This window comes from Mobula birostris, chromosome 23, assembly GCF_030028105.1.
Source record: "Mobula birostris isolate sMobBir1 chromosome 23, sMobBir1.hap1, whole genome shotgun sequence".
Lineage (NCBI taxonomy): Eukaryota > Metazoa > Chordata > Chondrichthyes > Myliobatiformes > Myliobatidae > Mobula > Mobula birostris.
In genome coordinates this window covers 15,311,214-15,337,997 of record NC_092392.1, presented here as the reverse complement: position 1 = coordinate 15,337,997, position 26,784 = coordinate 15,311,214, and the positions used below count along the sequence as shown (strand labels likewise).

Here is a 26,784-nt window from a genome sequence, read left to right as displayed (position 1 = left end):
GTTAGAGAAGTCAGTGTTCATGCCATCAGGTTGGAGGCTACCCAGACGGAATATAAAGTGTTGTTCCTCCAACCTGAGTGTGGCTTCATCGTTACAATAGAGGGGACCGTGGATAGACATGTCAGAATGGGAATGGGATGTGGAATTAAAATGTGTGGCCACTGGGAGATCCTGCTTTCTCTGGCGGACAGAGCGTAGGTGTTCAGCAAAACGATCTCCCAGTCTGCGTTGGGTCTCGCCAATATATAGAAGGCCACATCGGGAGCACCGGACGCAGTATATCATCCCAGCTGACTCACAGGTGAAGTGTTGCCTCACCTGGAAGGACTGTCTGGGGCCCTGAATGGTGGTAAGGGAGGAAGTGTAAGGGCATGTGTAGCACTTGTTCCGTTTACAAGGATAAGTGCCAGGAGGGAGATCAGTGGGGAGGGATGGGGGGGACGAATGGACAAGGGAGTCGCGTAGGGAGTGATCCTTGCGGAAAGCAAAGAGATGGGGGGAGGGAAAGATGTGCTTAGTGGTGGGATAATTAAAGGTATTTGGTTTTAACTTGAAATATTTTATTTTCAGCAGAATTTTTCTTGTCAGCAGCAACGTTTTCATAAAGTCACTCTATTTCGTACATATTCTTTTTGAAGTCTCTTATTCAATAGATGAGGGCAGAAGTAATTCTCTTGTTTTTTATAGTTCACAGGAAATGCTGTTTCTTTGTGGACCAATCTGTGTGTTCTCTCTCAAGAATCTCATAATACCTCTTCTGATCATTGTATTTTCACTTAATGCAGTTATTTAAATGAGGGGTATTATTAACCTGCCTGAGCAATATATTAAATTTCTGTATTTATTTTTTGAACAAGAAAAGAAAAGAATTAATGAAATACGTTGACAGGTTTCTATTACAGAACCAAAACTACACTTAAAACCTGGATGTTCTTTAAATAAGAAAATAATTTCTAATTTGTTGAAATGATCACATACTATATTTACAGTGCCTTGTAAAAGTATTCAGCCCCCAACTCTTTGTTCACATAAGTGAGCATTCCGAGAGATTTTGATAAATTTAACTGATAATTTTTATTTGTGAATCATATGGTCTTTTTTTCACAGTGGATTCCAAAAATGGGAAAATTGTAAATCATGGAAGTCTAAAAATTGAAAACTAAAATGTCAGCGGTCCTAAAGTATTCATCTCCCTTTCCTCAGTACTTAATTGAATGGCCTCTTAAAGCTTTTTCATCCATTAGTCTTTTTGAAAATGTTTTTATTAGCTTTGAACAGCATGATGGAGCAAAGTTTGCCCATTTCTCCTTGCAGAATTGCCCAGGCTGTGCCAGGTTAGTTAGGGAGTGACACTGGATAGGCAGTCTTGAGGTCTTGCCAGAGATATCCGATCAGGTTAAGAAGGACTCTGACTGGGCCACTCAAGGACATCAATTTTTTTCATTTGAAGCCACTCCGTGATTGCTCTGGCACTGTGCTTTGGGTTGTTGCCCTGCTGAAAGATGAACTTCCTCCCCAGCTTAAGCTTTCTGGCAGAGACTAGCACAACTTTATCCAGAATCTCTCTATATTTGGCAGCATTCATCTTCCCATCAACCCTGACTAGATTTCCAGTCCCTGCTGCTGCAAAGTGTCCCCACAGCATGATGCTACTTCCACCATACTTTACAGTAAGGATGGCTTTACCTGGCTGATGTGCAGTGTTAGATTTACACCATGTACTGCTTAGTTTTGAGGCTGGTAAGTTCCACTTTTGTCTCATCTGTCCACAAGATCTTCTTCCATGTTTTTGAAGTATCCTTTTAGTGACACTTTGTAAAGTCTTTATGAGCAAGGATATGGTTTTTTTGACTTCTGCAGCTCACTCAAAGTGACTGTTGGTGTCACAGTAGTCTCTCTTACAAGTACCTTTCTTCAGCAACTATGTTTAGAGAGGGAGCCTGACATTGACAGCAACACACATCAAAATTGCTGGTGAACGCAGCAGGCCAGGCAGCATCTCTAGGAAGAGGTACAGTCGACGTTTCAGGCTGAGACCCTTCGTCAGGAAACCCTTCGGCCTGAAACGTCGACTATACCTCTTCCTAGAGATGCTGCCTGGCCTGCTGCGTTCACCAGCAACTTTGATGTGTGTTGCTTGAATTTCCAGCATCTGCAGATTTCCTCGTGCTGACATTGGCAGTGTGGCTGTAGTTTCACATTTTTTCCACAATGGACTGCACTGAGCACCAAGGTATATTCAGTGCCTTTGAGATGGGCTTGTACTCTTCCCTAGGTTTGTGCTTCTCTATTAACGTTTCCCTGGCTTGTCTTGAGTACCCTTTTGCCTTATTTTTGGTGTGGTCTGTTGAAAATCTACCATATTGTTGGACCTTACAGAGAGAGGGGGTATTTATTCTAATGAATTCATTGAAAACAGCTGACCCTCCAATTTTCTCCATCAACAATTTGTGTGAGTTGGTTAGGTAATATACAATATTGCACCCAAGGAAAGTTAGTGCAGTAATTACAAAGGGATGAATACTTTTTCAGCCTCACAATTTTAGTTTTTAATTTTTTTAAATTGGTGGCAGGCTTTGGAATTTTTCTTTTGATTTGACATGTTACACAATGTTTTGTGGATTAACTCAAAAAATCCTCCTTCAATATAGTGTATTTTAAATTTAGAAAATGAGATAGTACAATGTGATTACAGTTGTGGGGGCTGAATACTTTTACAGGGTACTGTAACTGTGTTGCTCATAAGATGTTAAAGAAAAATGGGTAAGTGTTCCTCAGAGGATTTTTGCTTTTAGTTGACCATGTAAGGTAATAGAAGGTAAAACTTTGGTGAAGCACATGATGGGGAACATAGACTTGTGGCTACATAAACTCTATTGTCATTTCATTAAAAATCTTGCTCGTGTATCATAAATTAATGGAGTTGTACAGCATCTTCATGCTGACGATTGTACTTATCGATACTACCCCCGTTTACTCACATTTGGTCTGTGGGCCAACCATGCCTTGGTGATTCAACTGCAGGTCTAGATGCTTCTAATGGAGAGGACATGCATTCTCTATGTCCTCGAGCAGTTGTTCCAGATTCCAACGACTCTCATTCTGAGGGCATAGAAATCGCCCCCTTAGATCCAGGCTAAGCTCTCCTCTTATACCATTGCCTTCCTATATTGAGAAAAAGAGCTGGGTTAGCTCCTCTATAGCCTGCTATCCTTTGTTTTCTCTCCTCTCTTCACCTTTCCTCCCACCCGATTTTTATAATTATAAGGCCACTTTTTCTTCTGGCTTTGACGCTCTTCTCCCCTGCATCAAGTCAGCACCCAACTGCTGAACTTGAATGTGATGCTTTATTTTTTCAGCCATTTTCACACTTGGCTTCAATTGATCTGCTTTTATTCCCTGACAGTTACGTAACCCCCATTTCTCTCAAGTTTTACACTTAATTTTAGGTCACCACAGCTACCGTGATGAAATGCTTTGAGAGGATGATCATGGCTGGAATTAGCTCCTGCCAAATTGGACCCACTGCAATTTGCCTACCACCGCAATAGGTCTACAGTGAAAAAGTTGCTCGCTGTACTCAGTCTTGGACTACCTGGACAACAGCAGTATCTATGTCAAACTGCTGTTTAGTTTTGTTTACCAGTATTCCCTCAGTGCTCATCAATAAGCTTCAAAACCAGGGCCTCTGTACCTCTCTCTGCAACTGGATCCTTGACTTCCTCATAGGCCAACCAGTACAGATCAGAAATAACATCTTATCCTTGCTGAAAATCAATACAGATGCACTTCAAGTATGCATGCATAGCCCTGTGTTCTCCTCTCTACACTCATGACTGTAGCTAGACACAGTGCAAACAGCATCTATAAATTTGCTGATGACATAACTTATCGGCAGAGTCTCAGGTGGTGACGAGGAGGCGTATAAGAGTGAGATAGATCAGCTGTTTGGTGTCACAACAGCAACCTTGCACTCCATGTCGGTAAAACCAAGGAATTGAATGTGGACTTCAGGAAGGGGAAGTCGAAGGAACACAGAGTTCCCCTCCTTAGAGGGGTCGGCAATTGAAAGGGTGAGCGGTTTCAGGTTCCTGGATGTCCATATCTCTGAAGATCTAAAATGTTGATACAATTATGAAGAAGGCACACCAGTAGCTATCTTTTATTAGAAGTTTGGGGAGATTTGGTATGTCTCTAAATATTCTAGCATATTTGTACAGGTGTACCGTGGAGAGCATTCTACAGGTTGCGTTACCATCTAGTATCGAGGGGACCGCTGCACGGGATCAGAAAAGGATGCGGAGGGTTGTAAACGCAGCCAATTCAATATCATGGGCACTAGACTCCCCACCATTGAGGACATGTTCAAAGAGCGGTGTTTCAAAAGGGACACCCACCACCCGGGACATGCTCTCTTCTCATTTCTACCATCAGAGAGAAGGTGCAAGAGCCTGAAGACACACACTGAACATTTTAGGAACAGCTTCTTCCCCTCCACCGTCCGATTTCCAATGGACAATGAACCCGAGTACACTACTTCACGATTTTTGCTCTCTTTACGCACTACTTATTTATTTTTATATATATTTCTTATTGTAATTTATAGTATATGTTATATATTGTACTGTACTGCTGCTGCTAAACAACAAATTTCCTGAGATATATCAGTGTTAATAAACCTGATTCTGATTCTCTGATGCTGATGGCAGAAGGAAATTTTGAAATCATCATGGATATTAATTTGTGATATTGTATTGGGAATGCTAATAGATATTTGAAGTTTTATTCTTGGTTGAAACAACGTATTACTTTCTTTTTGTTTATTGTGCTATTCAGGCCCATAAAGTCAAAGTGCAAAGCAGAGGTGGAAACGTAATCTGTCTAGGAACAATCCATGGAAATGTAGATATACAGACCAACAGTAAAGGTGTAAGTTAAATTTAATTCCTTTCTATTCATTAACTTTTATGGTTTTCACAGTAGATTGAGAATAGGTAATAAATCAGCTCTAGTAAGCATTCCATTCCAGACTAAAGACTCATTTTTTTAAAAAAATCTGAAAATAAGTCCAGGATTAATTCCAGAGTTGTCTTTGGAGGGATGCCTAATATATTTTGATTTCTACCAAAAATAAGCCATGCGACTAAAGTAGCTTATTTCCCATCGAGGGGAAATAATCTTTCATTCCACAATAGCATGACCATATACTAGACTCCAGATTACTCATTTAAACCTCGCTTCTTCTTAATGCTCTAAGTAATTGCATGCAAATTGGATACCTTTTTTTAAAAAAATTAACCTTTCCTTTTGGTAATCAGTTTTCTCTTCACTTGTCTATTAAAAGAAAGACTCAGCACTTGCTCTCAAGTTTACTCCCAAGCCGAGTGACTGTCAGGAGAGAGGGGTGTAATGCACAGCCAGTGCAGAGTACACCTGTAGCTGTTCCCCTCAATAATAAGTATACCACTTTAGATACTATTGGGGGGACAACCTACCAGGGGGAGCCACAGAGACTTGGTCTCTGACGTTGAGTCTGGTAGCCTCACCCAGGGGCGGTACACTTGGTGGCATAACCAGGTTCTCAGGCGGCCGGCATCAGTCTTGGAACAGAGGCGAATCACCACAAATGCTCTCCCACAAACATCGGCAGGAAATGTCCACATCACACGATTTGTACCAGCAGGCCAACCTCCAGAGCACCATATAACATCAAAAGATATAAGCATTCTGCAGGTTGCTCGAGATTGGAAAATGGACGTGGACTTGAAAAAAAAGCTTGTGTTTCCCCCAGACATTGCTGCTACAACACTCCGGCCAGACATGGTCCTGTGGTCCACAACAGCCAAGCTGGCATATGTTGTGGAATTGACAGTACCATGGGAAGATGGTGTCGAAGAAGCTTATGAGAGGAAAAAGACCAAGTACTCTGAACTGGCATCTGAAGCTGCCCAGAATGGCTGGAAGTCCAAGATTTTCCCTGTAGGAGTGGGATGCAGGGGATTCGTTGCTACATCTACGACCAGTCTATTGAAGAAGATGGGGGTGAGTGGTCACTCCCTCCACAAGCAATCAAGTCCTTGTCAAATGCAGCAGAAGAAAGCAACAAATGGATTTGGATTAAAAGGAAAGACAACAACTGATGAAGATGAAGACAGGAGGGTATGCAACTGAGCGGGGTGTATCTGGGATGCCAGGTAGCACCGTTGAGCCCTCTGGAGATGTCGTGGGCTTATCAATGAAACGTCAAAGGAGGAGGGTGCCCACCTGATGACCCGGATTTTGTACCTACCCTCCCTCTTTGTCACCACTCCAAGCCCACTGCCAACATCGAGAGTGCCAACTTACCATAGGGATTGAAACATCAAGTCCTAGTAGCTCTACTGGTTCTGTGGCTCGGCAGAGCAGAGAGGTGAAGAGGACTGCAATGTTGATAGGTGATTCCTTAGAGGAACAGAGGTGAGGTTCTGTGGGCAGAAGGGAGACATCTAGATGTTATGTGGTTCCCTGGTGCCAGCATCAGGGATGTCTTGGGTCAGGTCCATGGCATTCTCAAGGGCGAGGGCGAGCAGCCAGAAGTCTTGGTGCATATTGGCATCGATGACCTAGGTAGACACAGTGAGGGGGTCCTGAAGAGAGATTTTAGGGAGTTAGGTAGAAAACTGAGAAACAGGACCTCCAATGTAGTAATCTCTGGATTGCTGCCTGTGCCACGTGCCAGTGAGGGTAAGAATAGAAGAATGATTTGGCAGGTGAATACATGGCTGAGGAACTGGTGCAGGGGACAGGAGTTCAGATTTATAAATCATTGGGATCTCTTCTGGGGAAGATATAGCCTCTACAAAGGGGATGGATAGAGTTGCTTGGGTGGGTTTAAACAAATTTGGTGGGGGGGGCGGGAACTGGAGTGATAGTGCTGAAGTTGGTTTATAAATTGAAGCAATGTGTAGTGAAATTCTTAGCAAGGAGAGGCTGAGGATAGGACAAAATAGCAGTCAACGGGATGAGTTGCAACATAAAAGGTGGACAAAATTGAAAAGGATAAATAGGACTGAAAGTGTTATATTTGAATGCACGCAATATGTGGAATAAGGTAGATGAGCTTGTGGCAGATTGGCATGTGTGATGTTGTAGGCATCTCTGAATCATGGCTGAAAGAAGATTATAGCTGGGAGTTTAATGTCCAAGAATACACATTGTAATGAAAGGACAGGCAGGAAGGCAGAATGGGTGGCATTACTCTGTTGGTAAAAAATGAAATCAAATAATTAGAAAGAGGTGACATAGGGTCGGAATGTGTTGAATCATTGTGGATAGAGCTAAGGAAGTGCAAGGGTAAAAAGACCCTCATGGGGAGTGATATTCAGATCCCCCCAAAAAGTAGCAAAGATGAGGTCTACAAATTACAAGGGAAAATAGAAAATACTTACCAAAAGAACAGTGTTACAATAAGTCATGGGGGATTTCAGTATGCAGGTAGATTTGGAAAATCTGGTTGGTAAGGGATTCCAGTAGGGGAAATTACTAGAGTGCCTACGAGATGGCTTTTTAGAGCAGCTCATGATTGAGCTCACTAGGGGATCAGCAATTCTGGATTGGGTGTTGTGCAATGATCCGGAATTGATTCGAGAGCTTAAGGTAAAAGAACCCTTATGGGCAAGTAATCATAATATGATCAAATTCATCCTGAAATTTGAGAAGGAGAAGATAAAGTCAGATGTATCAGTATTACAGTGGAGTAAAGGGAATTACAGAGATACAAGAGAGAATTAATTGGAAAAGAACACTAGCAGAGATAGTGGCAGAGCAGCAATGGCTGAAATTTCTGGAAGCAATTTGCAAGGCACAGGATATACACATCCCAAAGAGGAAGAAGTATTCTAAAGATAAGATGGCACATCCCTGGCTAACAAGAAAAGTCTAAGCCAACATAAAAGCCAAAGAGAGGGCATATAATAAGGCAAAATTAGTAGGGAGTTAGAGGATTGGGAAGATTTCACGTGCCAACAGAAGAAGACGGAATATGAAAGTAAGCTAGCCAATATTACAGAGGATACCAAAAGATTCTTCAGATACATTAAGTGTAAAAGAGAGGTGAGAGTGTATGTTGGACCATTGGAGAACGATGTTGGAGAAGTAGTAATGGGGGGGGTGGTCCAAGGAAATGGTGGACAACTGATTAAGTATTTTGCATCACTAGCAGTATGGTGGAAGTTCCAGGTGTCAGGAGTCATGAAGTGTGTGAAGTTACCATTACTAGAGAGGAAGTTCTTGGAAAACTGAAAGGTCTGAAGGCAGATAAGTCAACTGGACCAGATGGTGTACACCCAGGATTCTGAAAGAGGTGGCTGGAGAGATTGTGGGGGTATTAGTAATAATCTTTAAGGAATCACTAGATTCTGGATTGGTTCAGGAAAACTGGAAGATTGCCAGTGTCACTCCACTCTTCAAGAAGGGAAAGAGGCAGAAGAAAGGAAATTATTGGCGAGTTGTTCTGATCTTAGTGGTTGATAAGATGTTGGAGTTGATTGTGGTTTCGGGATACTTGGAGGCACATGATAAAATAGGCTATAATCAGCATGGTTTCTTCAAGTGAAAATCCTGCCTGACAAATCTGTTGGATTTCTTTGAAAAAATAATAAGCCGAATAGACAAAGATATTGTGTATTTGGATTTTCAGAAGGCCTTTGACAAGGTGCCACACATGAGGCTGCTTAACAAGCTACAAGCCCATGGTATTGCAGGGAAGATTCTAGTATGGATAAAGCAGTGGCTGATTGGCAGAAGGCAAAGGGTAGGAATAAAGGGAGCCTTTTTCTAGTTGGTTACTGGTGACTAGTGGTGTTCCGCAGGGGTCCGTGTTGGGACCGATTCTTTTCAAGTTATATGGTAATAGATTAGATGATGGAATTGATGGCTTTGTTGCAAAGTTTGCAGACGATATGAGGATAGGTGGAGGGTTAGGTAGTTTTGGGGACATAGAGAGGCTACAGATGGACCTAGACTTATTAGGAGAATGGGCAAAGAAGTGTCAGATGGAATACACTGTTGGGAAGTGTATGGTTATGCACGTTTAATAGAAGAAATGAAAGGGTTAATATTTTCTAAATGGAGAGAAAATACAAAAAACTGAAGCACAAAGAGACTTCAGAGTGCTTTTGAAGGATTCCCTAAAGGTTCGTTTGCAGGTTGCGTCTGGTGGTGGGGAAGGCAAGTGTGATGTCAGCACTCACTTCAAGAGGAGTAGAGTATAAAAGCAAGGATGTAATAGTGAGACTTTATAAAGCACTGGTGAGGCCTCACTTGGAGGATTGTGAGCAGGTTTGAGCCCTTTATCTTAGAATGATGTGCTGAAACTGGAGAGGGTTCAAAGGAGGTTCACGAAAATGATTCCAGGTTTGAATGGCTTGTCGGAGAAGACCATTTGATGGCTCTGGGCCTGTATTCACTGGAATTCAGAGGAATGAAGGGTGATCTCATTCATTGTTTCTTAGTAACTACATGAAAATTGTCTGTCTATGCAGAATTGAGGGATTTTAGTCTGCATTTTACATTTCACGAAGCAACCAATTAGTCTACAAATGCATTCTATTCATTTTGTTCTTAACCTGGAATTGCATATTGCAATAATATTTATGGCACTAAGAGTAAAATTATTTTTTAAAAATTGCTTATTAATAAGGAATTAATGATTATGTTCTTACCTTTCCAAACCTTTCATATTTTCTCCAGTTTGTGGAAATTGACAAACTTCAAGGTACAAACATGAATATTTCCACTACTGATGGTGCATTAAAAACAAGGTACATATACGCCAAGTCTTCACATCTGTCTTCTTCCATTGGGAATATCGAACTTGGAAACATTCATGGTAAGAACTTTATGTTAGCAGTAACCAGTTTGAACAGACAATGGGAACCTCTCTGATATTTTACTTCATGTAAATCAAGAATTCTATAAGCACAAATTATGTTATATATTTTAGGGTTTACTGCAGATTACTATTTTTCTTAATAGCCTTCTATTTGAAACCATGAACATTAAATAGTTGAAATATAATGCTGGGTTGATTAACTGTAGTGTGTAGTCAGATAGTTGGAATACAAGATTTGGCTAACCAGTATCCACAAAAGTGTAGATTTAACAAAACAATATGTGCAGGGTGTTTTTCCTATTATCTTTAGGACTTCCTGTTACAAAACCTCTGGAGCTGAGATTTGATAATCGTTGCTAAATTCATTAAAGGAAGCAGTCAAGTAACTCTTTCTTACAAACTTTGAGCAATTCTTTAGCATGCTAATTGTAAAATCCCTTTATATATGACACTAGTCTGTTGAGAAAAGAAAGCCCTCCACTACTGGGAGTACAGTTAAGGAATAACCTATGCATGGAAAAGGGTATTGCATCATTTTTTTGATATGTTAGAACAGTATTTCAGATAGTCGTTCAAAAATGATGAAAATTGCCTGAAATGCAATGTGAAATGGCATGGAAGTTCGGCGCACCCACAAACAGAGACTAAAATAAAGATAATTTCTTTGTTATTATCACATGTACTGAGATAGCATCAACAGCTTTTGTTTGTATGTTATTAAACAGATTATGCCATACATGTGACATTAAGATAGTACAAATGCAGGAAAAATGTAACTAATTTTATAGTTACAGAGAAAATACAGTGCAGGTAGAAAAATAAAGACCATAAGACATAGGAGCAGAATTAGGCCATTTGGCCCATCGAGCCTGCTCCACCATTCAATCTTGGCTGATCCTTTTTTCTCCACCTCAGCCCCACTTCCCGGCCTTCTCCCTGTAACCTTTGATACCATGTCCAATCAAGAACCTATCAAGCTCTGCCTTAAATACACACAACTACCTGGCCTCCACAGCTGCCTGTGGTAACACATTCCACAAATTTACCACCCTCTAACGAAAGAAATTTCTCCACATCTCTATTTTAAATGGATACCCCACTACCCTGAAGATGTGCCCTCTTGTCCAAGACTCCCCCACCATGGGAAACATCCTTTCTACATCTACTCTGTCTAGGCCTTTCAACATTAGAAAGGATTCAATGAGATTCCCCCCCATCCTTCTAAATTCCAGTGAGTACAGATCCTAAGCCATCAAACGTTCCTCGTATGATAACTCTTTCGTTCCCAGAATTATCCTTGTGAACCTCCTCTGAACCCTCTCTAATGCCAGCACATCTTTTCTTAGATGAAGAGCCCAAAACTGTTCACAGTACTCAAGGTGAGACCTTGCCAGTGCCTTTTAAAGCCTCAGCATCCCATCCTTGCTCTTGCATTCTAAACCTCTTGAAAAGAATGCGAATATTGCATTTGCCTTCCTCACCACCTACTCAGCCTGCAAGTTAACCTTTAGGGTGTTCTACACAAGGTCTCCTAAGTCCCTTTACATCTCAGATTTTTGGATTTTCTTCCCGTTTAGAAAATAGTCTGCACATTTACTTCTATCAAAGTGCATGACCATACATTTTCCAACATTGTATTTCATTTGCTATTTTTTTTCCCATTCTCCTAATCTAATTCCTTCTGCAGCCTACCTGTTTCCTCAGCACTGCCTGCCCCTCCACCAATCTTTGCATCATCTGCAAACTTGGCAATAAAGCCATCTATTCCATCGTCTAGATCATTGATAGCATAAAAAGGAGCGGTCCCAACACCGACACCTGCAGAACACCACTAGTCACTGGCAGCCAACCAGAAAAGGATCCTTTTATTCCCACTCACTGCCTCCTACCAATCAGCCAGTGCTCTAACCATGCCAGTAACTTTCCTGTAATACCATGGGCTGTTAACTTGGTAAGCAACCTCATCCTAACAATTGACTCCAACATCTTTCCAACCACTGAGGTCAGGCTAACTTGTCTGTAATTTAATTTCTGCTTCCTCCTTTTTTAAAGAGTCGGACATTTGCAATTTTCCAGTCCTCTGGCACCATGCCAAAATCCAATGATTTTTGAAAGATCGTTACTAATGCCTCCACAATCTCTACCACTACCTCTTTCATAACCCTAGGGTGTAGTTCATCTGGTCTGGGACTTATGAACCCTTAGGTCTTTCAGCTTTTTGAGCACCTTCTCTCTTATAATAGTAACTGCACTCACTTCTTTTTCCTCACACCCTTCAACATCTGGCACACTGCTGGTGTCTACCACAGTAAGACTGATGCAAGTTCAGACATCCCACCCTGCAAAAGCTGATTTCAGGGAGGTCTCAACCAGTAGTCTCAACCTCATAGCAGTCTGTGTTAATGAATGTGTTAATTTTGCAAGACATCAGATTGACAAGTGTTTTGTGAGACAGCTGACTTCTGAATTCTGTCTTAATGTGCCGTGTTCACAATTGCTGCTGTCTTGGTTGATGAGCAGGCATAGTTTTTTGCAATTTCTGAATCAGGAAACATTTTCCTGAATAGCTTGCCTGTGTGCTTACACACCTGGAATGGCAGGTTATGATCAACGACGAAAGATGTAAAGTACACCTCAGCTCTAGTGACCTTCTCTGTCAGACTTTGGTTTTCTGCTGAAAAAAACTGTGAAATACTAGAGCAGCCTTCCCTGTGCTTAGCCTCCCTCATATGTTGTGGTCCCTTAAAGAAATAAAAGCATAAGGTGTATCCTTATTACAGGTGTGCGCCGCTTAACGTCCATTCGGACAACGTCTGATCGCATATACGTCCGTAGTCTCACACATACACACACACACACACACACACACACACAGTCTGGACTTCTCCGTGGATTGTCAGTCACTTTGTCGCGGTGGAGAAGCATGTGTGGTTCTGAGATTCCGAGAGCAATGCCTTCTGGGGCTATGCTCCTGGTAGGGTCACCCATGGCGGTAAGGTCGAGGGTGAGGTCCCTGACAAAGAATAATCCAACCAAGACTCAACGGTGGAACAGGTGGACGAACTTACTTAGAACTCAACGGCTGTGAAAGCGGATGAAGGCTGCAACAAATCCATCAGCTCCAGTTGCCGTGGTTTCTATGCCATTGGAATCAGTTGGTTGATTTGTGAAGTATTGTATGCTTCCTGGAGTGCAACATAAGTACACGTTAAACAAATACACGCACAGGCATCTTTGCTCTGTGGGCCACTTCTTATAGATCAACAGAACGAAGGCCATCATCCTCGACCTCGAGGGATAACCACGACAACAACGAATAGTTGGGATCAGAACTTACTTTCTTACGTCGAAATGGGGGATTTTAAATGAGTGATTTAGAAGTTCTGTATCTTCAAGTTCAAGTTTATTGTCATCTGGCTGATTGTCCACAAACGAAACAACCTCTGTCCGGACCACGGTGTAGCCACAATACATATATCATGCACACCACATAAAACAATACATTACCATATTATTTAATAAAGTGTAATTCAAAATGCATATAAAATGCGCAGCACAGGTAAACAGTTCGCTGTCCTAATGACGAGACCTCAGTGGGGGCTGGGTATTTATTAAAATTGTTTTTTCTTATGAAAATGAGTGTGCTTAAACCCAGCCCATCGTGGGCTTCGATGTACCTGTAAGTGGAAGTGTTTCAGGAAAAAAACCCCAAAGAATTTGCTTGCTGTGAGCACGTTTTTAAAGATGTCTTAACGGATGATTTTGGAATTTTGCTCCAATTTAAACCCCACTCTAATCCCCTTTAAGACGCCAACGCACCCGCCCGTATAGGACAGCCTCGCATAGTCAGGTTGCCACCGCCGGCCTTAGGAATTTCTTGTACTTCATCACCGACTGTTGTCTGGATGATTTCAATGTCATTACAGACGGCAGTAACTGAACTGATGGAATATGGAAGAGAGAGAGAGGTCGACTGTAAAACCCGCCCACAGAGAAAACTGATAGATCTACTTAGCACAAAGAGAGATCAAGCAGGATTCATTCATTTTCTTTCTTTCTTTTTTTTCCCTCTCCCTCTCCCTCTCTAAAAAAGCTATTTCCGGGATATTGTATATAACTTGCGGGCATCAGGGAGCCGCTGTCGATATGCGGGAGACTCCTGGAACTCCCAGGAGAGGTGGGATGTATGCAAGTTACTCATTTAGTTCATCTGCCATCTCCATGGCACCTGTTATTATTTTTCTGACTTCATTTTCTAGTGGTTCTATATCCACTCTCATATTTCTTATTTTTTACATAATTGAAAAAGCTCTTACTATCCACGATTGTGTTTCCTAACTTGCTTTAATAGTTCAAGCAACACACATCAAAGTTGCTGGTGAACGCAGCAGGCCAGGCAGCATCTGTAGGAAGAGGTGCAGTCGACGTTTCAGGCCGAGACCTTGAATTTCCAGCATCTGCAGAATTCCTGTTGTTTACTTTAATAGTTCATCTTTTCTCTCCTAATGATTCTTTTAGTCGCTCTCTGTAGCTTTTTAAATCCTCTATCCTCTATCTTCTGGCTAATTTTTGCTTTGTTGTATGCCCTCTCTTTTGCTTTTACGTTAGCTTTGACTTCCCTTGTCAGCCATGGTTGTACTATTTTGCTATTTGAGTATTTCTTCATTTTTGGAATACATCTGTCCTGCACCTTTCTCATTTTTCCTAGAAACTCAAAATCAGAATTAGGTTTATTATCACTGGCAAGTGACATGAAATTTGTTAACTTAGTAGCAGTAGTTCAATGCAATACATAATCTAGCAGAGGGAGAAAAAAATTAATAATAAATTAAATAAAACATAATAAATAAACAAGTAAATCAATTACATATATTGAATAGAGTTTTAAAAATGTACAAAAACAGAAATACTGTATATTAAGAAAAAGTGAGGTACTATCCAAAGCTTCAATGTCCATTTAGGAATCGGATGGCAGAGGGGAAGAAGCTGTTCCTGAATTGCTGAGTATGTGCCTTCAGGCTTCTGTACCTCCTACCTGATGGTAACAGTGAGAAAAGGGCATGCCCTGGGTGCTGGAGGTCCTTAATAGTGGACACTGCCTTTCTGAGATACGGCTCCTTGAAGATATCCTGAGTACTTCGTAGGCAAGTGCCCAAGATGGAGCTGACTAGATTTACAACCACCTGCAGCTTCTTTTGGTCCTGTGCAGTAGCCCCTCCATACCAGACGGTGATTCAGCCTGTCAGAATGCTCTGCACGGTACAACTATAGAAGTTTTTGGGTGTATTTGTTGACATGCCAAATCCCTTTAAACTCGTAATAAGGTATAGTCACTGTCTTGCCTTCTTTATGCCATTGCTGCTGTGCTGACATCCCTGCTAGCATCTCCTTCCAAATTACTTTGACCAACTCCTCTCTCATAACACTAATTTCCTTTACTCCACTGAAATACTGCTACATCAGACTTTACTTTCTCCCTATCAAATTTCAAGTTGAACTCTTTTCATATTATGATCATTGTCTCCTAAGGGTTCTTTTACCTCAATCTCCCTGATCACCTCCGGTTCATTACATAACCCCCAATCCAGTATTGCTGATCACCTGGTAGGCTCCATGACAAACTCCTATAAAAAGCCATCTCGAAGGCATTCAACTAACTCACTTGCTTGAAATTCATTACCAACCACGTGCATGTTGAAATCTTCCATGACTATTATAACATTGCCCTTTTGATATGCCTTTTCTATTTCCCATTGTAATCTGTGGTCCACATCCCAGCTACTGTTGGGAAGTCTATATATAACAGCCATCAGGTTCCTTTTACCCACGCAATTTCTTAACTCCACCCACAAGATAAAGTGCGAGGTAGATCGAGGGATCAGGCATTCATCTTTATTGTATAAGAGATCATTTGAGAGTTTTATAACAGTGAGATGAAAGCTATTCTTGAGCCTATTTGGTATGTGTTTTCAAGTGTTTGTATGTTCTGACTGACAGGAGGGGGAAGAAGGGAATAATTGGGGTGGGAGAGATCCTTCATTATGTTGCCTACTTTCCCATGACAGCAGGAATTATAGACAGACTCAGTGCAGGAAAGAATGGTTTTGTTGATAGACTGAGCTGCATTTGCAACTCTGCAATTTCTTGCAGTCTTGGGCAAAGCAGATGCCATATCAGGCTGTTATGTATCTGGATCTTCTACGGTGCATCTGTTTAAAAAACAGTGAGTAATTAGAGTAATGCTGTATTTCCTTAGACTTCTGATGAAGTAGTGGTCCTAGTGTGCTTTCTTGGTCATAGGGTCCCTGTGGCTGAACCAGGACAAATTGTTGTTAATATTTACACCTGGGAACTTGAAGCTGTAAACCATCTCCACCTCAGGACCATTGATATAGACAGGCGCACGTACACTGTCCTTCTTCCTTAAGTCAACGGCCCGCTCCTTCCTTTTACTTGCATTGAGGGAAAGGTTTCTTTTTTGACACCATGCCACTAGGCTCTTGTATCTCCTTGCTGTACTCCATCTTGTTCTTATTTGAGATCTGGACCACAATGGTGGTGTCATCTGCAAACTTGTAAATGGAGTTTGAGCAGAATTTGGCCACACGGTCATGAGTGTATAGGGAGTAGAGTAAGGGGCTGAGGATGCAGCCTTGCAGGACAGCAGTGTTGAAGATAATTGTGATAGCGGTGTTGTTGCCTATCCTAACTGATTGCAGTATGTTGGTCAGGGATCTAGGAGATTGGAGACGAAATTGTTTCTTTGGAATCATCGTATTGAAGGCGAAGCTATTGTCAATAAGTAGGAGTCTGACAAAGATGACTTTTTATACAAATGTTCCAAACACGATTGTAGGGCCAGGGAGATGATATTGGCTGGCCGTGCACCTGTTTTGGCTTCAGGTGAAATTGCATTGTTCTTGATATGATCTCACTTAGTCTGTCCACTAACCAGAGAAAGGTGTCAGGACTTCAAGGCACATAGAGTCAAGGGTCCATAAGATGAGCCTGGCAGAAGGTGACTACAGTAGGCTATTCCAGGAATGAGAATTCCTGCATAGAAGAGAAATGCAAAAAGAAATTTTGTGTCCTTACAATACATACTACATGAAGTTGATTAACATTGTGTATACCTGCAGAGTGAAGATCCTTATAGTAATGTCTACTTTACATAGAAGTCCAACTGTTTTGAATAAGATGCCACTCATCAGGAAATACAGTGATGTTGTACAAAGCTTTTTAATTAACTCGAGCAAGGATTATTTTGTTCTTTTGTTCAAGTTATAACCAATGAATTGAAGTTGAGGGATTTGTTTCTGTCATCTGGGCTTCATTACCTAAATGTTGGCGTATTTTGTTAGTAATGATTGGAGTATGGGGCGGGTCACTTGGTTTGCTTAGTGTATGAATTTGCAGGTGCTTTGGAGAAGCAACTGTAATGAGTCCTTTATCCTCCTTTCAGTTGAGACGTGAAGTAGGGAGGATTCTGTTTGGCTTTCATCCTCCTGTTCCTCTTGTATTTCTGCTTTTCATGTTTTGCCTCATGCCTCTCAGTTTGTGTTTCTCAGAATCTTAATCAAATTTGTTATCACTGATATATGCCATGAAATTTGTTGTTTTGCAGCAGCAGTACAGTGCCAAGTATAGAAATTACTATGTTACAATAATAGCGCAAAAGAGGAATAACAAGGTGGTTTTCATGAACTATTTAGAAATCTGATGGCAGAGGGGAAGAAGCTGTTCCTAAAACATTGAGTATGGGTGTTCTGGCTCCTGTACCTCCTCCCCGATGATAGTAATGCGAAGCAGACATGTTCTGGTTGGTGAAGGTGATGCTACCTTTGTGAGGCACTGCCTCCTGAAGATGTCCCCATTGATGGGGTTGTGCCCATGATAGAGCTGACTGGGTCCACAACCTTCTGCAGTCTCATTCAATCCTGTACATTGGAGCCTTTATATCAGGAGGTGATACATTCAGTCAAAATGCTTTCTACAATACATCTATAAAAATTTGCAAGAATCTTCGGTGACATACCAAATCTCCTCAAGTTCCTATTGAAGTAGAGCCACTGGTGTGTCGTCTTTGTAATTACAACACTGTGTTGGGCCCATTATAGATCCTCTGAGATGTTAATGGCGAGGAACTGGAAGCTGCTTACCCTTTCCATAGTGTGCCCCAGACTCATCCAGACAATGAAATTTCATCACAAATATACCAGTGGCAATTTTCATTGTTGTCCTAATGTTTATGTGGCTCTCTCACTAGTGTGAGTAGATGTGGAAGTATAAAGTAGCACAGTGCTCACCCAGAATGATGAATGAGTGAGTAACCCCTGAAGTATGTTGTACTGCCTTAGTACATTTTCCAACTCGCTGTAGCCCCTCAGAGTCAAGAAAGGAACAGAGTTCACTGAGGTATCTTTGGACTGGGAGAGGTTTCTGCTTTGTGATGCACTGCACTTACTTTGCATACCCCTGCCTTTGAACAACAAGAATTCTAACCTTTGCTTAACTCAGTTACTCTGCATTGATTAGTTGCCTACAAATGTGCCAAACATTGCAAAGGCTGTCTTTGGCTACTCCTCCAATCTTTCATATAGATACTACTCTCTCAGGGTCTGAAATGACTTGGATGCCCATTCTTCAGGACATTAGTCTTAAATGTGCTGCTGCAGCAAGTGAGAGCTGTGCAGTTGGTTCTACAGTAGCTCCTGTCGAAAGGTGAGTAACTGATGCACTTGGTGCATTTTTCAAGCCCTTGTCTGCTCTTATTAAGTGGTGAACACCCATGTGTTTCCAAGTTGGGTGACTTCGGGCACTTCTCAATTTGTTCCTTCAATGGGGGTTCATTTTTCTTTGGGTTTGAATCTGAAGCAGGGAATGAAAGTTCAGGAGGAGGACTGGGGAAGGACTTGGTGTGAAGCATGATAGGAAGCTGGTTCCTATCTTGGTCTACTGCTTTGGCTTTATCCTCTGTTAAGCAACCGTGTCATATTAGAGTGCTTGCACCAATGGTCGGTTCTTCAGTTAGGTTCCTAGAGAGATGATAACCACTGTCGTTAAGTCAGCTGCCGCTTCATGTACCTTTGCCTCTGCTAAGGCAGCCTCAGATTCACGCTCCTCCTTGAAGGCACCCAATGCAACTTCTACAGGAGCTTTCTTCATGTCTATATGTGCTTTCTCCATGTCTATATGAGCTTTGCACTTAACATACGCTCCTCCCATTCTTGCCACTTCAGCCATGGTGCGCACTCGTGCTACAGTACACTAATGGTGGCTTTGCATGAGCGTCGCAAAGATGCAATTGATATGCCATATTCTGACCTGACTTCCAGGTCTCGGTGATCAACGTTGCCGAGATTAGAAGCTGACATTGTAGCATACGGCATTCAGACATGTCTCCAGTCCATGGCAATGCCTTTGAAGACAATTTATCTTTTCACTCTACTGTTCTTGCAGTGCATTGTGTACAGAGTAGGCAGGGAGTTAAACACCTTATTAAATATCAAGAAGCTTTCTTCAGGGTTTTAAATGAGAAAAGCTTGTGAAACTGCAGAAAGTTAAGTAAAACATATAGAAACATAGAAAACCTGCAGCACCATACAGGCTCTTCGGCCCACAATGCTGTGCCCAACATGTACTTACTTTAGAAATTACCTAGGGTTACCCATATCCCTCTATTTTTCTAAGCATGTACCTATCCAGGAGTCTCTTAAAGTACCCTATTGTATCTGCCTCCACCGCCGTTGCTGGCAGCCCATTTCACACCCTCACCACTCTCTGCATAAAAAATTTACCCCGACATCTCCTCTGTACCTACTTCCAAGCACCTTAAAACTGAGCCCTCTCGTGATAGCCATTTCAGCCCTGGGAAAAAGCCTGTGACTATCCTCATGATCAATGCCGCTCATTGTCTTATACACCTCTATCAGGTCACCTCTCATCCTCCATCGCTCCAAGGAGAAAAGGCCGAATTCACTCAACCTCTTCTTGTAAGGCATGCTCCCCAGTCCAGGCAAAATCCTTGTAAATCTCCTCTGCACCCTTTCTATAGTTTCCACATCCTTCCTGTAGTGAGGTTACCAGAACTGAGCAGAGTACTCCAAGTGGTATCTGACCAGGGTCCTATATAGCTGTAACATTACCTCTCGGCTCCTAAACTCAATCTTATGGTTGGTGAAGGCCAGTGTATCATATGCCTTCTTAACCACAGAGTCAATCTGTTTAGTAGCTTTGAGTGTCCTATGGACTCAGACTCCAAGATCCCTCTGATCCTCCACACTGCCAAGAGTCTTGCCATCATTACAATATTCTGCCATCATATTTGACCTACCAAAATGAACCACCTCACACTTATCTGGGTTGAACTCCATCTGCCACTTCTCAGCCCAGTTTTGCATCCTATTAATGTCACACTGTAACCTCTGACAGTCTACCACACTATCCACAACACTCGCAACCTTTGTGTCATCAGCAAATTTACTAACTCATCCCTCCACTTCCTCATCCGGGTCATTTATAAAAATCAGTAAGAGAAGGTGTCCCTGAGGCACTCCACTGTTCACCGATATGGCCCGTCTACAACCACTCTTTGCCTTCTGTGGGCAGGCCAATTCTGGATCCACAAAGTAAGGTCTCCTTGGATCCCATGCCTTCTTATTTTCTCACTAAGCCTTGCATGGGGTACCTTATCAAATGCCTTACTGAAATCCATATACACTATACATACTGCTCTACCTTCATCAATGTGTTTAGTCACATCCTCAAAAAATTCAATCAGGCTCTTAAAGCACGACCTTACTTTGACAAAGCCTTGCTGACTATTCCTAATCTTATTATGCCTCTCCAAATGGTCATAAATCCTGCCTCTCAGGACCTTTATCATCAACTTACCAACCACTAAAGTAAGACTCACTGCTCTGTAATTTCCTGGGCTATCTCTACTCCCTTTCTTAAATAAGGGAACAATATCTGCAAGCCTCCAGTCCTCCTGAACCTCTCCCTTTTCCATTGATGAAGCAAAGATCATCGCCAGAAGCTCAGCAATCTCCTCCCTTGCCTCCCACAGTAGCCTGGGGTACATCTCATATGGTCCTGGTGACTTATCCAACTTGATGCTTTCCAAAACCCCTAGCACATCCTCTTTCTTAATATCTATATGCTCAAGCTCTTCAGTCCGCTGTAAGTCATCCCTACAATCACCAAGATCCTTTTCCGTAGTGAATACTGAAGTAAAGTATTCATTAAGTACCTCTGCTATCTCTCCAGTTCCATACACACTTCTCCACTGTCACACTTGATAGGTCGTATTCTCTCACGTCTTATTCTCTTGCTCTTCACATACTGGTAGAATGCCTTGGGGTTTTCCTTAATCCTTCCCTCCAAGGCCTTCTCACGGCCCCTTCTGGCTCTCCTAATTTCATTCTTAAGCTCCTTCCTGTTAGCCTTATAATCTTTTAGATCTTTATTATTTCCTAGTTTTTTGAACCTTTTGTAAGCTTTTCGCTGCTTCTTGACTAGATTTTCAACAACCTTTGTACACCCCAGTTCCTGTACCCTACCGTCCTTTCCCTGTCTCATTGGAATGTACCTATGCAGAACTCCATGCAAATATCCCCTGAACATTTGCCACATTTCTGCCGTACATTTCCCTGAGAACATCTGTTCCCAATTTATGCTTCCAAGTTCCTGCCAGATAGCCTCATATTTCCCCTTACTCCAATTAAAAGTTTCCCTAACTTATCTGTTCCTATCCCTCTCCAATGCTATGGTAAAGGAGATAGAATTGTGATCACTATCTCCAAAATGCTCTCCCACTAAGAGATCTGACACCTGACCAGGTTCATTTCCCAATACCAGATCAAGTACAGACTCTCCTCCTGTAGGCTTATCTACATATTGTGTCAAGAAACTTTCCTGAACACACCTAACAAACTCCACCCCATCTAAACCCCTGCTGGAGGGAGATGCCAATCAATAGTTGGGAAATTAAAATCCCCCACCACGACAACCCTGTTATCATTACAGCTTTCCAGAATCTGTCTCCCTATCTGCTCTTCGATGTCCCTGTTACTATTGAGTGGTCTATAAAAAACACCCAGTAGAGTTATTGACTCCTTCTTATTGCTAACTTTCGCCCACAGAGACTCGGTAGACAATCTCTCAATGACTTCCTCTTTTTCTGCAGCTGTGTCACTATCTCTGATCAGCAGTGCCACGCCCCCACCTCTTTTGCCTCCCTCCCTGTCCTTTCTGAAACATATATAGCCTGGCACTGTACCATTCCTGCCCCTGAGCCATCCAGGTCTCTGTAATGGCCACAACATCATAGCTGCAAGTGCTGATCCATGCTCTTAGCTCATCCACTTCATAATTGATTATTCTCGCAATCCACATTAAACAAGGTAATACACACATGCAACATTTTATAGCTATGACATGGACTAGAGTGAACTTGTGATGCAACAATAGCTTAATAGTGATGAGCAATAAGCATACTTACTCTAAAGTACATCTACTAAACGTGTACCAATATTAAGATGGCTTAAGACTCGGGTATTGTTGTTTCAAGGGTAAATGGAGTGGTTGGAGATGGATGTCTTTTTACCATGTTTGGTCCAAGTTAAAATCCAAATTAACCTGCACAGGAAATGATGTAAAAAATTAACTTACGAACAGGAGGTGATATTTGTACAAAACAAACTGCATTCAAACTGAACTGCACCTCTAGAAGCAGAACACTATTAACAAAAAGATCTGGGTCCTTAATGGGAGCCCTTGTCAGCACATGCATGCAGATAGTGGCCGTCTACACTATGTGAAGAGAGACATGCTGTTAAATCTCAATACCATTTTATTTATTATTGAAATCAAAGTAAATGCGTGCGCTTCCTGGCAAATACAATGTCTGGGTGACCTCTCTGGTGTGCTGATGAGTAGCAGATTTGGAGCAGCGGTCAGAGTTTTGTTGCAGCCACTATGGAGTCTGAGTTAATGTGATCTTGACCACAGAGAACAGGCCAGGCATGTTGGGCAGAGTGCGCATTTCTTAGTGCCACCAGCCTAATATACCCATTGTGCAGTGTTCAGAGAAGTTTAGATAAGATATGGTGCCTAAAGCCCTTCGAGTAGGGGCACGGGATTGAGCAAATAGCCCAGAATGGTTTCAGCACACTTGAGTTTCTGAACAGCCTTCAGTCAGTTCTGAGGGTAACCAGTTCAAAGTAAATTTATTATTTAAGTACATAAAATTCCAGACCTTAGCCCAATTGAGATGCTGTGGCATAACCTGAAGAGGGCTTTTCATGCAAGGTATCCCAGAATATTGATGGACTGTGAAATTTTAGTCATAGTCATAGTCATACTTTATTGATCCTGGGGGAAATTGGTTTTCGTTACAGTTGTACCGTAAATAATTAAATAGTAATAAAACCATAAATAGTTAAATAGTAATATGTTGATTGTAAATTATGCCAGGAAATAAGTCCAGGACCGGCCTATTGGCTCAGGGTGTCTGACCCTCCAAGGGAGGAGTTGTAAAGTTTGATGGCCCCAGGCAGGAATGACTTCCTATGACGCTCTGTGTTGCATCTCGGTGGAATGAGTCTGTGGCTGAATGTACTCCTGTGCCCAACCAGTACATTATGTAGTGGATGGGAGACATTGTCCAAGATGGCATACAACTTGGACAGCATCCTCTTTTCAGACACCACCGTGAGAGAGTCCAGTACCATCCCCACAACATCACTGGCCTTACGAATGAGTTTGTTGATTCTGTTGGTGTCTGCTACCCTCAGCCTGCTGCCCCAGCACACAACAGCAAACATGATCGTACTGGCCACCACAGACTTGTAGAACATCCTCAGCATCGTCCGGCAGATGTTAAAGGACCTCAGTCTCCTCAGGAAATAGAGGCGGCTCTGACCCTTCTTGTAGACAGCCTCAGTGTTCTTTGACCTGTCAAGTTTATTGTCAATTCGTATCTCCAGGTATTTGTAATCCTCCACCATGTCCACACTGACCCCCTGGATGGAAACAGGGATCACCGGTGCCTTAGCCCTCCTCAGGTCTACCACCAGCTCCTTAGTCTTTTTCACATTAAGCTGCAGATAATTCTGCTTACACCATGTGGCAAAGTTTCCTACTGTAGCCCTGTACTCAGCCTCATCTCCCTTGCTTTAAACAAAGTGTTCAATAAAGACTTGAAAAGCACAAATGTTTGTACAATTGTTTGTGTGTTGTTAGTTTAGGTGGATTGTGTTAATCTATTATTGTGACTTAGATGAAGATCACACCACATTTTCTGAGTAATTTATGCAGAAAACCAGGTAATTGCAAACTTTTTTCTTGCACTTGTATATGCAACCATTTACCTGAGATTTATTTTATGTGGGCATACACAGCAAGTTCAAGAAACAGAATCAGTGAAAGACCATGCCCAGCAGGATGGACAAACACCCAGTGTGCAAAAGACAACAAACTGTGCAAATACAAAGGAAATAATAATAAAAATAAATAAACAGTAAATATTGAGAGCGTGAGATGGAGTCCTTGAAAGTGAGTCCATAGGTTGTGGGAACAGTTCAGGGATGGGGCAAGTGAAGATGAGGGAAGTTATCCCCACTGGTTCAAGAGCCTGATGGTTGAGGAGTGATAACTGTTCCTGAACCTGGTGGTGCAAGTCCTGTGAGGCTCCTGTACCTTCTTCCTGATGACAGCATCGAGGAGAGAGCATGTTCTGGATGCCAGGGTTCTCTGATGATGGATGCTGCTTTCCTTTGACAGCGCGCCATGTAGATGTCCTTAATTGTGGGGAAGGCTTTACCCATGATGGACTGGGCCGTATCCACTACTTTTGGTAGGATTTTCCATTCAAGGGCATTTGTGTTTCCATACCAGGCCATGATGCAACCAGTCAATACACTCTCCACCACATATCTATAGGTTTGTCAAAGTTTTAGATGTCATGCCAAATCTACATAGGCTTCTAAGTAAGTAGAGGTACTGTTATGCTTTCTTCATAATTGCACTTACATGCTAGGTCCAGGGCAGATCTTCCAAGACAATAACGCCTAGAAATTTAAAGTTGCTGACACCCTCCACCTCTGATCCCTTGATGAAGATGGCTCATGACCTCCGGTTCCCTCCTCATAAAGTCAATAATCAGCTCCTTGGTCTTGCTGATATTTAGTTAGAGCAAGAGGATGTTCTTGTTGTGCCCCTCAGCCAGACTTTCAATCTCCCTCCTATCTGCTGATTCATCACCACCTTTGATTCGATCAATGACTGTGGTGTCATCAGCAAACTTAAAAGTACAGCGTTGGGGCTGCGCTAAACCTTATAGTCATAAATATAACGTGAGATGAACAAAGAACTAAACATACAGCATTGTGGTGCACCTGTGCTGATAGAAATTGGAGAGGAGAGGTTGTTACCAATCCAAACTAACTGGGGTCTGCTAGTGAGGAAATAGAGAATCCAATCGTACAAGGAGGTATTGAGGCCAAAGTCTCATTGATTAATTTTGAGGGGGATGATGGTATTGAATGCTGAGCTGTAGTCGATAAAAGAGTATCCTGAGATATGCATCTTTGCTGTCCAGGTGTTCCAGGGCTGAGAGAAGAGTCAGTGATTTGGCAACTGTTGTGGACCTCTTGTGCCGATAGGCAAATTGGAGTGGATCCAACTTGCCTCTCGGGCAAGAGTTGATATGTTTTATCACCAACCTCTCAAAGCACTTCATCACAGTGGATGTAAGTGCTACGAAACGATAATCATTGAGGCAGGTTACCACGTTCTTCTTTGGCACAGGTATAACTGAAGCCTGCTTGAAGCTGGTGGGTACCTCAGACTGCCAAAGCGAAAGGTCAAAGATATCGATTAAATTTCCCATTGTCAGTTGAGTATTGGGATGTGATCCAAGTTTTACTGGTACATTTCCATGATGGTTATAGTGTGGAGCTGTGAGCTACAATTTATATCAAGAAAAGCAAAAGCCTCTAGGTTGGTGATTCCAAGCGTAGATTGGGCATGTTTTGCTGAATACCTATGCTCTGTCTGTAATGGCCATCCTGATCTTTTGCATGACTGTTGTATACCATTTCAGCGCTCATTCCCATTCCCACACAAAATGGTTTCACTTCATCAATATTCTGGGATACCTTGCATGAACAGCCCTCTTCAGGTTATGCCACCGCATCTCAGTTGGGCTAAGGTCTAGAATTTTATGTACTTAAATAATAAATTTACTTTGAACTGGTCACCCTCAGAACTGACTGAAGGCTGCGCAGAAACTCAAGTGTGCTGAAACCATTCTGGGCTATTTGCTCAATCCTGTGCCCCTACTCAAGGGGCTTTAGGCACCATATCTTACCCAAACTTCTCTGAACACTGCACAATGCATTTATTAGGCTGGTGGCACTAACCCAACTGTTAGTCCTTGGTTTTTTCTGCTTAAAAACAGCACCTCCTATTGTGCCTGGGTATTCTCCGATCAAATGGTACAAACAATGAACTTTGGCAATTTTAGATCATCCATACTCCTCATGTTGCTTTCTCTCTCCTGGTTCCCCACCCATCACCCAGTTTCATTCTCCATCTCTGCCTGGTTTCATCTGCTTACCACCCATACACACCACCTTCTGGTTCTCCTATCCCTTTCCCCATTTAGTTCCATCTGTCCATCATCCCTCCATTATCACTTTCCCTATCACCCGTTATGTCTAAAAACCATCAATTGTTTGGCTAATCACTGCTTTCTTCAAAGGTATAACAATGCTTTTTAAAATACCATAATTGTTCATGGTTTCAAATTGTGTATACATTTCAGAATGTAATGCTAGAGATCAAAGACAAAAGATGATGCAAGATTTTCTGTTTTGTAAATGTGATTGAATTTGAATAAAGTTGATTGG

At 42.0% G+C, this 26,784-nt stretch overlaps 1 protein-coding gene across 2 annotated transcripts in view; it reads left to right on the top strand.

Moving 5' to 3' along the window:
* Positions 1 to 26,784, top strand: part of fgl2a (fibrinogen-like 2a) — a 74,504-nt gene that overhangs the window by 18,281 nt on the left and 29,439 nt on the right. For both annotated transcript variants that reach the window (XM_072241623.1, XM_072241626.1), the window contains exons 3-4: positions 4,837 to 4,929; positions 9,730 to 9,868. In XM_072241623.1, coding sequence (XP_072097724.1) covers positions 4,837 to 4,929; positions 9,730 to 9,868 — 232 coding nt within the window. The remainder of the gene's footprint in view (positions 1 to 4,836; positions 4,930 to 9,729; positions 9,869 to 26,784) is intronic.